This window comes from Heptranchias perlo, chromosome 21 (genome assembly GCF_035084215.1).
Source record: "Heptranchias perlo isolate sHepPer1 chromosome 21, sHepPer1.hap1, whole genome shotgun sequence".
NCBI classification, from domain to species: domain Eukaryota; kingdom Metazoa; phylum Chordata; class Chondrichthyes; order Hexanchiformes; family Hexanchidae; genus Heptranchias; species Heptranchias perlo.
In genome coordinates this window covers 5,880,103-5,891,507 of record NC_090345.1, presented here as the reverse complement: position 1 = coordinate 5,891,507, position 11,405 = coordinate 5,880,103, and the positions used below count along the sequence as shown (strand labels likewise).

The following is an 11,405-nucleotide window of genomic DNA, read 5'->3' as shown; positions in this document are numbered from 1 at the left end:
GAAGAAGAGCAGGGGCGATTGTCCCGGGGCCAATATTTATTCCTCAACGAACATGACTAAAAACAGATTATCTGGTCATTTATCTCATTGCTGTTTGTGGGATCTTGCTGTGCGCAAATTGTCTGCCACGTTTCCAACATTACAACAGTGACAACATTTCAAAAAGTACTTAATTGGCTGCAAAGCGCTTTGGGACGTCCTGAGATCGTGAAAGGCGCGATAGAAATGCAAGTTATTTCTTTCTCACCTGATGATTTCCCGTGCGTACCTTCCAACATTGTATCTCGTGCAATGACCTGGAGAAAATCATGGCTAATTTTCCCCTCTCCAGCCCCTTGAATTGAGATCAGATAACTAGGCCCAGAGCAAAGAATGGAGCCTGGGACTTTCCTGGTCAGTCTGGCTCTGTACTACACCCTGGGGTTCTAAGGTCAGGCAAGACACTATATCAACGCAAGTTTTTCTTTTTATCATAGACAAACACAATCCCCCAATGGCCAGGGACACACAGGGGGTAGAAATTGGTTTAGACTCGATTTGGGCCCGAAATGGGCTAGGCGCTTGGAGCCCGCTCTAGAAGCTGGAGGCCCAAGGTTCATCCAAAATTGGGCCTCGGGCCTCATCGGCACATTGCTGGAGAGCTGCGGACATCCATCTCAGAGAGGAAGACTGGGGAATGGGGATGGGGTCAGGGGGAGAGAGGGAGACTGGGGAATGGGGATGGGGTCGGGTGAGAGAGGGAGACTGGGGAATGGGGATGGGGTCGGGGGAGAGAGGGAGACTGGGGAATGGGGATGGGGTCGGGGGAGAGAGGGAGACTGGGGAATGGGGATGGGGTCAGGGGGAGAGAGGGGGAATGGGGAATAGGGATGGGACCAGGGGGAGAGAGGGAGACTGGGGAATGGGGATGGGGTCAGGGGGAGAGAGACTGGGGAATGGGGATGGGGTCAGGGGGAGAGAGACTGGAGAATGGGGATGGGGTCACGGAGAGGGGGAATGGGGATGGGATCAGGGGGAGAGAGAGAGACTGGGGAATGGGGATGGGGTCACAGGGAGGGGGAATGGGGATGGGGTCAGGGGAGAGAGGGAGACTGGAGAATGGGGATGGGGTCAGGGGGAGAGAGGGAGACTGGGGAATGGGGATGGGGTCAGGGGGAGAGAGACTGGGGAATGGGGATGGGGTCAGGGGGAGAGAAAGAGACTGGAGAATGGGGATGGGGTCACGGAGAGGGGGAATGGGGATGGGATCAGGGGGAGAGAGAGAGACTGGGGAATGGGGATGCGGTCACGGGGAGGGGGAATGGGGATGGGGTCAGGGGGAGAGAGGGAGACTGGAGAATGGGGATGGGGTCAGGGGGAGAGAGGGAGACTGGGGACTGGGGATGGGGTCACAGGGAGGTGGAATGGGGATGGAATCAGGGGGAGAGAGGAAGACTAGGAAATGGGGATGGGGTCAGGGGAAGAGAGGGAGTCTGGGGAATGGGGATGGGGGTCACAGGGAGAGAGGGAGTCTGGGGACTGGGGATGGGGTCAGGGGGAGACAGGGGAATGGGGTCTGCGTGGGGACCAGCATTTCCTGCAGATCCTGGAGCAGCAACAGCAACACGGTGAGTGGGATCGAAAGATTGTTTCCATTAGTGGGCGATTTTCACAGGAAGAAACAAGGAGATGGGAGAAGGAAAGTTATTGAATTGAACTATTAGACCATGGGGTGCTTCACTATTGAGGCAGAGCCTAGAACATAATTTAAAAGGGAATAGGAGAAATATTTGAAAAGGAGGAATATAACAGAATCTGGGGGGGAATGGGGTTACAGGAGAGATCACCAACACTGGCACAGGCACCGAGGGGCCGAATGGCCTCCTCCTGTGCTGTAATTTCTATCATTCTATGAAAACTCTCCTTCATTGAGCCTGAGCCCAGGAAGTAGTTTGGAAAGGTTGGTGCTGCCCTGTGAGAAGTTCCCCAAACACTGAGCCCCCTGCCCTTGGTGCGATCTCTCGGTTTGGTTCAGGTCGGTCGGTGCCGGCCGGTTTTGACGTGTGGAATCCAAGTACAGATCGGCTCTGACTGAGCCTCCCAGTTCAGAGTTTGTCTCCTTCACACGGAACCAGAGTCCAAGGAGACAGGGAGAGCGATGGGGCCTATTAAAAGTGGCATTGACTGGGAGCCTGACCGCACCTTGTGCAGTGCAGGGGATTCTGGCTCTAGTTTCAGGGTGAATATCAGCAGGTTATAGGATTACTACTAGTTATAGATAGGATATTGGGCCATTATACCCATTACTACCAGTTACATATAGGCTATCTGTATTATTGTATTATTGTTGGTTATGAGGGGAATCGGAGTGTTACCAGGATTACTGTTAGTTACCAGTGCAATTTCAGTGAGTTACTATTAGTTACTGATGGAATCAAAGTTCCTCCCAACTCTGGTTTTCCCCCTGCCAATCCTTCCCCCGCCCTCAGTTTCCCCTTTTCTCTGCCCTCGGTTTCCCCTCTTCCCCCACCCTCAATTTCCTCTCTCCCTCGTCCTTGGTTTCCCCTCTCCCACAACCCTTGGTTTCCCCTCTCCCCCGCCCTCAGATTCTTCTCTCCCCTGCCCTCGGTTTCCCCTCTTCACCCACCCTCAGTTTCCCCTCTCCCCCATCCTTGGTTTCCTCTCTCCCCCACCTCGGTTTCCCCCTCCCCCGCCCTCAGTTTCCCCTCTTCCCCGTCCTTGGTTTCCCCTCTTCACCCACCCTCGGTTTCCCCTCTCCCCCGCCCTCGGTTTCCCCTCTCCCACAACCATCGGTTTCCCCTCTCCCCCGCCCTCGGTTTCCCCTCTCCCACAACCCTCGATTTCCCCTCTGCCCCACCCTCGGTTTCCCCTCTCCCACAACCCTCGGTTTCCCCTCTGCCCCACCCTCGGTTTCCCCTCTCTCCGCCCTCCATTTCCTCTCTCACCCACCCTCAGTTTCCCCTCTTCCCCACCCTCAGTTTGCCCTCTCTCCCCCCTCAGTTTCCTCTCTCCCCCCCTCAGTTTCCGCTCTTTCCTCCACCCTCGGTTTCCCCTCTCCCCCGTCCTCGGTTTCCTCTCTCCCCCCCTCAGTTTCCCCTCTCCCCTCCTCGGTTTCCTCTCTCCCCCCCTCGGTTTCCCCTCTTTCCTCCCCCGCCCTCGTTTCCCCTCTTCACCCACCCTCAGTTTCCTCTCTCCCTCCCTCAGTTTCCTCTCCCTCGCCCTCAGTTTCCCCTCTCCCCGCCCTCGTTTCCCCTCTTCACCCACCCTCGGTTTCCCCTTTCCCCCATCCTTGGTTTCCTCTCTCCCCCCACCTCGGTTTCCCCCTCCCCCGCCCTCAGTTTCCCCTCTTCCCCGTCCTTGGTTTCCCCTCTTCACCCACCCTCAGTTTCCCCTCACCCCCATCCTTGGTTTCCTCTCTCCCCCCACCTCGGTTTCCCCCTCCCCCGCCCTCAGTTTCCCCTCTTCCCCGTCCTTGGTTTCCCCTCTTCACCCACCCTCGGTTTCCCCTCTCCCCCGCCCTCGGTTTCCCCTCTCCCACAACCATCGGTTTCCCCTCTCCCCCGCCCTCGGTTTCCCCTCTCCCACAACCCTCGATTTCCCCTCTGCCCCACCCTCGGTTTCCCCTCTCCCACAACCCTCGGTTTCCCCTCTGCCCCACCCTCGGTTTCCCCTCTCTCCGCCCTCCATTTCCTCTCTCACCCACCCTCAGTTTCCCCTCTTCCCCACCCTCAGTTTCCCCTCTCTCCCCCCTCAGTTTCCTCTCTCCCCCCCTCAGTTTCCGCTCTTTCCTCCACCCTCGGTTTCCCCTCTCCCCCGTCCTCGGTTTCCTCTCTCCCCCCCTCAGTTTCCCCTCTCCCCTCCTCGGTTTCCTCTCTCCCCCCCTCGGTTTCCCCTCTTTCCTCCCCCGCCCTCGTTTCCCCTCTTCACCCACCCTCGGTTTCCCCTTTCCCCCATCCTTGGTTTCCTCTCTCCCCCCACCTCGGTTTCCCCCTCCCCCGCCCTCAGTTTCCCCTCTTCCCCGTCCTTGGTTTCCCCTCTTCACCCACCCTCAGTTTCCCCTCACCCCCATCCTTGGTTTCCTCTCTCCCCCCACCTCGGTTTCCCCCTCCCCCACCCTCGGTTTCCCCTCTCCCCCGCCCTCGGTTTCCCCTCTCCCACAACCGTCGGTTTCCCCTCTCCCCCGCCCTCGGTTTCCCCTCTCCCACAACCCTCGATTTCCCCTCTGCCCCACCCTCGGTTTCCCCTCTCCCACAACCCTCGGTTTCCCCTCTGCCCCACCCTCGGTTTCCCCTCTCTCCGCCCTCCATTTCCTCTCTCACCCACCCTCAGTTTCCCCTCTTCCCCACCCTCAGTTTGCCCTCTCTCCCCCCTCAGTTTCCTCTCTCCCCCCCTCAGTTTCCGCTCTTTCCTCCACCCTCGGTTTCCCCTCTCCCCCGTCCTCGGTTTCCTCTCTCCCCCCCTCGGTTTCCCCTCTTTCCTTCCCCGCCCTCGTTTCCCCTCTTCACCCACCCTCAGTTTCCTCTCTCCCCCCCTCAGTTTCCTCTCCCTCGCCCTCAGTTTCCCCTCTCCCCGCCCTCGTTTCCCCTCTTCACCCACCCTCAGTTTCCTCTCTCCCACCCTCAGTTTCCTCTCCCCCGCCCTCGGTTTCCCCCCTCTCCCCGGCCCTCGGTTTCCCCTCTACTGCTCACGGGGGGCCTCCTGTTTCTCGGATCTTCTTGCACAACAGCTGCTGGCGAGAAACCCATGAGCAAAAGTCCTCAACCACAGGGGGGCCCAACCTTTATAAGGAAAACGCGATTAACATTTGCAGACGTCGTGGGATCAGAGGTCATGTGATCAAGTCTCCAGGAATACCTCCAACCAGAGTTGGCAACCCATGGGGCCAGGAATAGAAAATTAAAATGTTAGAACTGAGAGCAGGAGAAAGCTCTTCACGCAGAGAGAGTTGTGAGGCTGTAGAATTCACTTCCAGTGTGTTAGTGGTTCAGGCAAAATCTATGTCAACATTCAAGATTAGATTAGATAGGTGGATGAAGGGAAAAGGACTGAAGGGATATGGAAACAGGCTGGGTAAATGTGATTAGAACTATTTGCTCGTGAGGAGGGTAAACACCGACACAGGCTGGTCGGGCCGAATGGCCTGCTTCCGTGTTGTAATTTCTACGTCGGCCATGGCTCGGTGGGCCGCACTCTCGCCTCTGAGTGAGACAGGCCGTGGGTCCAAGTCCCCACTCCAGAGACTTGAGCACAAAATCTAGGCTGACACTCCAATGCAGTACTGAGGGAGTGCTGCACTGTCGGAGGTGCCGTCTTTCTGATGAGCCATTAAACTGAGGCCCTGTTTGCCCTTTTTGAGTGCACGTAAAAGATCCCATGGCACCATTTTGAAGAAGAGCAGGGGGAGTTCTCCCTGGCGTCCTGGCCAATATTCATCCCTCAACCAACATCATTAAAACAGATTATCCAGCCACTATCACACTGCTGTTTGTGGGATCTTGCTGTGCGCAAATTGGCTGCCGCGTTTCCTACATTAAAAACGGCGACTAGACTTCAAAAAGTGCTTCATTGGCTGCAAAGTGCTTTGGGATGTCTTGAGGTCGTCCATAAAAATGCAAGCTCTTTCTTTCCTATGTATTTCTTTACTAGCAGGACCACTTACAAAATAGGGAATCTCACCATCAGACTTGTGAAACGGTTAATGAAAATGAGGAGTAACATTGAAAGTCCTAGAGCTGGGACTTCCCTCTGTTTTAGATGACTGATTTTTTTTTTTGGCCCAAATAGTTTTGTTTAAACAGATGCGACGATGAGGGGGAAGTGACTTGCACGAGAGGAATTAGCATAAACAGCTCAGCTTTCAGAGCTTCAGAAAAGCATCTCATGATTCAAACGCTGAGCATATCTCTGGCTGCGGTTAACTCAACCCCCTTGAGCTGGTCCGAACCAGTTCCAGGCTGCTTCCATTGCCAGACGACAGCCGAAACAAAGGGATGTGAAACTTAATCATAGATCACAGGCTGAGATGAAAAAAGACTCACGGAAATATCAAACCCGACCACTGACTAATTGCAGCTTAAAGAAACTGCAAATGCCGGGAATCTAAAATAAGATCAGTGAGTGGTGGAAAATAGGAATTGCGAGACAGAAGAAAAGGTCCAAAGTCTATCTACATTGCCTTCTACCACTCTGGCCGCACGACTATATCAAATAACAACAACAACTTGCGCCTTTAACGTAGTAAAAACGTCCCGAGGCGCTTCACGGGAGCGATTATCAGACAAAATTTGACACCGAGCCACATGAGGAGATATTAGGACAGGTTGGTCAAAGAGGTGGGTTTCAAGAAGCGTCTTAAAGGAGCAGAGAGAGAGGCGGAGAGGTTGAGGGAGGGAATTCCAGAGCTGAGATCCCAGGCAGCTGGAGGCACTGCCGCCAATGGTGGGGCGATGAAAATCGGAGGTACGCAAGAGGCCAGGATTGGAGGAGCGCAGAGATCTCGGAGGGCTGTAGGGGCTGGAGGAGGTTACAGAGATAGGGAGGGGGGGGCGAGGGCCATGGAGGGATTTGAAAACAAGGATGAGAATTTTAAATTCGGACCGGGAGCCAATGTAGATCAGCGGGCGCAGGGGGGTGATGGGTGAACGGGACTTGGTGCGAGTTAGGATATGGGCAGGAGGGTTTTGGATGACTATGATAGAGTTATTGACTAATCACATCAGAACAGTTCGCTTCGGAACAAAGAGACAATTTAATGTTCCCATTCTTTTTTCTGTTGACTATCTTGCTTTCTTGTCAACTTTCATCTAGTTCCGAGCAAAACTGCCACTCCCCGGGATCTAGTGGGAAAGGCGATCCGCAAAGCTACTCGATTCTCATTTTCATGGAAAAAACGGAGGGAATCACAGGACCCAATCCTCAAAACACTGATGAAAGTACTGTCAGAGGGGGTGGCTCGATAGAAACAGGCCCATGAGCTAAACATTGGGAGCGAGACTTACAGTCACAAAGGGACAAGATGGGTTATAAACCTGTTGTCAGCTGGAGGTCAGTGGCTATCACTCTGGCCTTAGCGTCAGAAGGTTGTGGGTTCAAGTCCCACTCCAGAGACTTGAGTACAAAAATCTAGGCTGACACTCCCATCGCAGTACTGAGGGAGAGCTGCATTGTTGGAGATACTGGATTTCGGATGAGATGTTAAACTGAGGCCCTGTCTGCCCTCTCATGTGGATGTAAAATATCTCATGGCACTATTCAAAGAAGTATAAATGAAAGTCTTTCTTTTTATTTGAAATCGCGCTGTGCTTTTTGTTTTTAAACAGTGGGGGGGAATCAAAATAGGTCACGTTATTTTTTTTAAAAAACAAAATGCATGAGTGCGGCTCGTAACGAGGGAGATTTCACAGCTCTGGTTACACAACGAGTGAGAGAGCCCTGAGTCCTTAAAAAATAAATTTCAGGGCAGGGAGGTGCTGTTTGGGATGACTAAACATTGATAGCGTTTGAAGCCGGTGCTCTGAGACAGAGAGTTAAGAAAAAAAAACCACAGCGACTGACACGCTGGGGCCTGGCACCTCGCCAAGCCAGCCAGTTCTGGTCCCGACCGGTTGGAAGCGGACTATAGGGCGGTCGCTCTCTCAATTGAAAGTATTTGGACCCGCTCCAAACTCCAGAGATGCGATTTCTCTTTCTCTTTCTCTCTTTGCTCTGCCGTTAGACCCGTTCGAGCGCACAGAGGCGGTGGGGAGGGGGACGGGGGGGACGGGGGGCGATTGCCTGCGGTTTCCAGCGCTTATACCGGGACGTGAAAGGCCGGCAGCTTCGCTTGCCCGTCGATCGCGACAGATCCCATTTCTTTAAGCTTTAACGCTGTTTACACTGTGACGCCGAGACTCATAACTGGGCTTGAGAAACACCTTTAAGAGTCTTAAAGGGACAGCGTCCAAACAGAGAACTTGACTTCAAATTTCACCAGGGCAGTTTGAGAATTTGAATTTAGTTTTAAAAATCTGGAAATAAAATGCCTGTGTCGGTAAAAGTGACCATGAAGCTGTCGGATTGTTGTAAGAAACCCAACTGGTTCATTAATGTCCTTTTTGGGAGGGAAACCTGCAGTCCTTACCCGGTCTGGTTTATATGTGACTCCAGTCGCCACGCCAACGTGGTTGATTCTTAACTGCCCTCTGAAAGTGGCCTAGCAAACCCCTCAGTTGTATCGAACCTCAGGGCAACTAAGGATGGGCAATAAATGCCGGCCTTGCCGGTGACACCCACATCCCGAGAGTGCGGTTTTAAAAAGACTGGGGTGCTTTTTTAAAGAAACCAAAACTGCAAAACTTAAATGGAAACAGAAAAAGTTGGAAATACACAACAGATCGATCGATCGCTGTAAAAAGACAGGGTAATGTTTAAGGGGGGGGATTGCAGAGCTCTGATCAGACGGATTATTCTGCCTTATTCTGACGGATGTGTTTCTAGCATCTTATGCTTCTGTTCCTTTTGTGTTTTATTTTTTATTCTCCCGTTAAAAGACTAACAAGAATGCAGGGCCACTATACTGCTGTCGGGATTAGGGATTTTTTTTAGCAACGTACACACATGGATCTAGTCCACGGCCCCTCCTACAATCCGAAGTACAGAGAGCACAAAAGTAAACACGCCTAAGCAGCAAAAACAATTTGTGCAGCTGCCCTAGTGACTCTGTGGGTCAGTTGGTTTCCTGGTTGTGACACTCAGGTCAAACAGACCAGCAGAGTCTTGGTAGGCCAGCAACTGTTGACATCAGAGGATTAAAAACAGCCAGGGTTCCAACTCACACCACCAATAACAGCGTGCATTTATATAGCGCCTTTAACGTCCCAAGGTGCTTCAAAGGAGCGATTATCAGACAAAAAAACTGACACCGATCTATGTACGGAGATAACCAAACGATTGATCAAAGAGGTAGGTTTTAAGGAGCGTCTTAAAGGAGGAGAGAGAGAGGTAGAGAGGTTTCGGGAGGGAATTCCAGACCTTAGGACCTAGGCAGCTGGAGGCGCAGCCGCCAATGGTGGAGCGAAAGGGAGAATGGTGGGAGACGGACAAGAGGCTGATCCCTGCTGGAAATGTGTGGGCACGCACTGAGAGTGTGATCTTGCTCACCTGTGCAGGCAACCCCTCCTCTCTTCACCCACCACCCCCCCACCTCCCCAGACCTTCAGCCTGCTGGCTCCGACTCCGTCGAAGCTCACCTACGGGGAGTGGTATTTGGGGTGGGGTGCGGGGGAGCAAGGCTCTGGTGCTACTGGCCGATGGAACTGCACCCCTCTGAGTAAACAATGCAAGGGGCTTACACCTGAAAATCAAACAAAAGTCGAGTCAGGGGTTTTGCAAGGGACAATGGCCTGTGGAAGGGAGAAAAACAAAACTGTTATTCAGAAGCAGTTTATTGCATTGGCTGATTATAAATTCCAGATAGCAGCAATTACTGGTACAGTCATTGCAACTCCTGCCTACAAAAAAAAAACCAGCTCAAACCAGACAGGCTTTCCCCATGTGCCTGTGCCACAAAGAGGGGTTGTCTTTAACACTGGGTTACCTCACCCACCTCGCAGTGCTCCCCGTCGCTAAGCGGCCGAGCATTGACTGACAGGCGATCCAGGCTCAGCCCCCTGGGCCGCCCCGCCCCTCCGCGCTCCCATTGGCTCACCGTGCCGTCCATCCCGCCAGCTCATTGGTTGGCTGGCTTGTCACTCAATGCCTGCAATGCCCGCCCTTTCTCCCAAGGGGCGGGGCGACACGTCAATCACCCTGAGTGACAGCTCCTCCCGGGAACTCGGGCGCTACAAAAACTTGCAAGCGGCGGCGAGCGGAGCAGAGAGCGGAGAGCAGGGCAAAAGCAAAAAGCAAAGGCAAGGCAGGGCAGGGCAGGGCAGGGGCAAAGCGGGGCATGTGCACCGGAGGGGACCAGCTGGCGCTGAGCGCTTGCAGGATGGAGCCTTACTCTGCTCCGTGCCCCGTCTGCCCGGCGTGGTTCGGCAGCCGGTGGGAACGCAAGTCCAGGAAGAAAGCGTCGGCCAACATCTTCCAGGACGTGGAGCTGGGGCAGCTGCAAGCCCTGTTCAGGAAGAGCGGCGACGAGAACGCCGAGGAGCGGGCGAGGATCATCTGGGAGAAGGAGCAGCAAGAGGACCAGGACATCGCACAGGCTTTGATGGAGCTGAAATCCAGGAAGACTCAGCTCTTTTTCCAACACAATAAAACTGGCGCAGAGTTCTTGGGGCTGATGTGGGTGAAAGCCTTTAACAAACTGCGGTAATTATTTGCACTTTACAAAAAAAAAACTGGGAAAAGCTGCATTTTTTTTTAAAAAAAAAACAACTACCTCAATTCATCTCTTCTTCCCCAACGCATTTGCATCGCTTTGAAACTCGTGACTCTTAACACTTTCTGTGTTGTGTTTGTTTTTGCATTTTAAAAAAAAATGTGCATACATATATAAAATTCTCATCATGTCCCCCAGCATCAAGGATGGAGAAAGGGGTTCTGAGAGCGAACCTGGCGGCAGCGTGGACCGATCGCAAAGGAGCAAGATTAAGAGAAAGAGACTGATTGCAAGGAGGACGCACAGAAATCTGCTCTAAAACGGAGACGAGGAGGGTGTGGGGGGATTGTTATAATCGGAGGCTGCTGCAAAAACTCCTTGCCCTTTATTTGCACCAACATCGACAAAAAAAAAATTGCAATAATTGCAACATGCTGGGGAAATGAATCGTCTGTATTTTTATTAATATATTTCGTTTCGGATCCGAAACGTTTGCCTCATCCATGTTGTTCTGCTTTTGTGATTTTTTTTATTATTTAAAATTCTAAACACTAATTCCGTTTTTTCAAAAAATGTTTTCTGCGTTTCAATAAATTTTGTCATTTAAAACTGGAACCGCTTTTGTGCCTTTTCTTGTCGGTGAGATTCGGCTGAATTCTGTATTGCACTTAGCATTTTTCTTAAACACGCCATCTGTTCATTTTTTTTTTAAAAGGTGGTTGACAAAGTGCTCAATTTTGGAAAGTTTTAATTTTCATCTGCCCCCCCTTCCCTTTTAAGAGGGTAAAATGTCCCGTCTCTGAACCCCTAGGACCAAAGCGCAGGCGTTGGGGGTCAACAAACTGGGCAAATTTCACACAGCAAATTGTGACGTTTCTGTCTCATCTAATTTTAATGGGTGCAAATTCCCATTACACGTTCCTGGCATGTCAGATTCGACAGAGTGGGAAATTCACACTGGGATCCAGACTTGGGGCTGAGCTGGGGTCCCACCTAACCTTTGGCAGAGCTCCATTCTGGGCTGGGGCGACAGAAATATGTTGTGAGAAAGCTTTTTCAACATCGAATGGCAGAGAGGTTTGGGGAGCGGGGCGAAGGCAGCTGA

General features: G+C 52.5%; 1 protein-coding gene across 1 annotated transcript; it reads left to right on the top strand.

Moving 5' to 3' along the window:
• Positions 1-9,830: 9,830 nt before the first annotated feature.
• avpi1 (arginine vasopressin induced 1) lies at positions 9,831-10,915 on the top strand. Its single transcript, XM_068002038.1, has 2 exons — positions 9,831-10,290; positions 10,499-10,915. The coding sequence occupies exons 1-2, from the start codon at positions 9,926-9,928 to the stop codon at positions 10,617-10,619; spliced, it is 486 nt and encodes a 161-aa protein (XP_067858139.1). The 5' UTR covers positions 9,831-9,925; the 3' UTR covers positions 10,620-10,915.
• The last annotated feature ends 490 nt before the right edge of the window (positions 10,916-11,405 follow it).